The sequence below is a fragment of the Monopterus albus genome, unplaced genomic scaffold (assembly GCF_001952655.1).
Source record: "Monopterus albus unplaced genomic scaffold, M_albus_1.0 scaffold41.1, whole genome shotgun sequence".
NCBI lineage: Eukaryota > Metazoa > Chordata > Actinopteri > Synbranchiformes > Synbranchidae > Monopterus > Monopterus albus.
Window position 1 is genome coordinate 6,189,005 of NW_018127921.1, and position 2,112 is coordinate 6,191,116.

At 41.7% G+C, this 2,112-nt stretch overlaps 1 protein-coding gene across 1 annotated transcript in view; it reads left to right on the forward strand.

Moving 5' to 3' along the window:
* Positions 1-2,112, forward strand: part of prickle1b (prickle homolog 1b) — a 14,887-nt gene that overhangs the window by 9,504 nt on the left and 3,271 nt on the right. Inside the window, exons 5-7 of the mRNA XM_020599447.1 lie at positions 1,141-1,344; positions 1,474-1,660; positions 1,861-2,107. Coding sequence (XP_020455103.1) covers positions 1,141-1,344; positions 1,474-1,660; positions 1,861-2,107 — 638 coding nt within the window. The remainder of the gene's footprint in view (positions 1-1,140; positions 1,345-1,473; positions 1,661-1,860; positions 2,108-2,112) is intronic.

Below are 2,112 nucleotides of genomic sequence, written 5' to 3' on the forward strand. Positions count from 1 at the left end.
AAGAAAACATTCTTAGACATACTGGACATGCATGCGTATTTTCATATGCTTTGCAATGACGCACTATTAATCTGAAGCCACCCACTTGTTCACTTGTTCATGCAAACATTCTGCACAGGCTTGAGTATTCAAAAAGATATATCGGAGACATTGGTGTGCACTCACACACTCTGTCAAGCTCTAGTTTCCCAGGGACATACAAAACCCTGTATCCAAGGCCCCTGTCTGTCCACTATGGTAATAATGGCTAACAGCTGTGCATGTTATTCCATAGGTGCCTATGGGTTGTTTCATAGCTCTGCTGGGAATTAAAAAAAGAGTTCCGATTGCATGTTCAGACACGATTTGACAACCTCTGTGGAGTCATACAATATTTCAACTTTGGACCAAGGCCCAGAGAATTTTTCAGCAGCATCCAGTGAATAACTATTAATTTATATACCAAAATGTGACAGCCACTGAATAAAGCACAGAAAAAGGACAAAGAGTTTTTTATTTAGCATTTGTGCTATCTTTGTTTGTAATGCAGTTATACTAAAAGGGTTAGATTTTTGATTAATCCATTAAAATCCATACAAAATCATTATTGTGTATTTATGCCCACGTTAATACAAAAGGTTTAACTCAGAAAACATGGGGGCATCACAAATAAGTGAGTTTTTAATAGCAAGCTCCATTTTTGTTGCCTTGAAAATATTACATTTCACTGTGCCTGTGTTATCAACTGTTGCTGTATTTCTGTGATAACTGCCATCACTGCAGGATTCAATGATGTGTGGAATGGATTGTATTTCTTTGCTGCTTATATTATGATCACCTGTCGTTTGCCCTTCAGTTTAGCATGAGTGCAAATAAAACAAACAAATGCCTTGCATTCCTCTTGTGGCATTGGCATCGACTGTATCACATCTACTTTGAAATGTCATACATTTATGCGCTTTTTCTGTGTTTATCTCTCCGGTTTAAGTCAAGGTAACATACTTATCGCCAGATTTATTGATAATCATATAAACAAGGCTATAGACTTCATGATGAATGTGAACTCCGCTCTTCATTGTAAGCCACTTTGTAAAACTGCACCAACAAAGTGCCTGAAATAGTACTCACATGGATCATCTCTTACTTGTGTTTGATTGCCAGTGTGGAGGAGGCATCAATGGAGGGGAGATGGCAATTTTTGCCTCCAGAGCAGGGCCAAGCCCCTGCTGGCACCCAGCATGCTTTGTGTGTGCCACGTGTCAAGAACTGCTGGTGGATCTGATATATTTCTACCAAAATGGCAAGATCCTCTGTGGAAGACACCATGCTGAGCTTCTCAAACCACGATGCTCCTCTTGTGATGAGGTAAGTGGCAGTAATAGTAGCATTTTCCACTACTGTGTTTTACAGTGAACCATGGAAACATCAGTATCTATAGAATCCAGAGCTCCAAACGACTCCTAAAAAAACAGTGGTATGCATGTTCCCCTCTAGATCATCTTTGCAGATGAATGCACTGAAGCAGAGGGTCGCCATTGGCACATGAAGCACTTTGCTTGCTTTGAGTGCGAGACTATGCTAGGTGGACAGCGCTACATCATGAAAGATGGCCAGGCTTACTGCTGTGGCTGCTTTGAGACACTGTATGCAGAGTATTGTGAGGCCTGTGGTGAAAACATTGGTAAGTTGCATTTGATGTGCTAGAAGATATTTGCTTTCCTTTTCCCATTTCCAATTATCCATATTTTAGGATTAGAATAAAGAACTAAATGTTTTATACCCAAGAGTGAAACCAAGATTGTCAGTGATTTTTTGAATACTCGTATTGAAGTGCTATATCAAATGTAACATTCCTTTTCTCTTCACCTCATCTTTTTTCAGGTGTTGACCATGCCCAGATGACCTTTGAAGGTGTACACTGGCATGCCACAGACCAGTGCTTCTCTTGTGCCCAGTGCAAGACATCCTTGCTGGGCTGTCCCTTGCTGCCAAAGCAGGGTCGCATTTATTGCTCAAAGGCCTGCAGCCAGGGAGAAGACATTCATGCCTCTGACTCATCTGACTCTGCCTTCCAGTCAGCCCGCTCACGTGAATCACGGCGCAGTGTCCGCATGGGGAAGAGCAGCAGGCCTG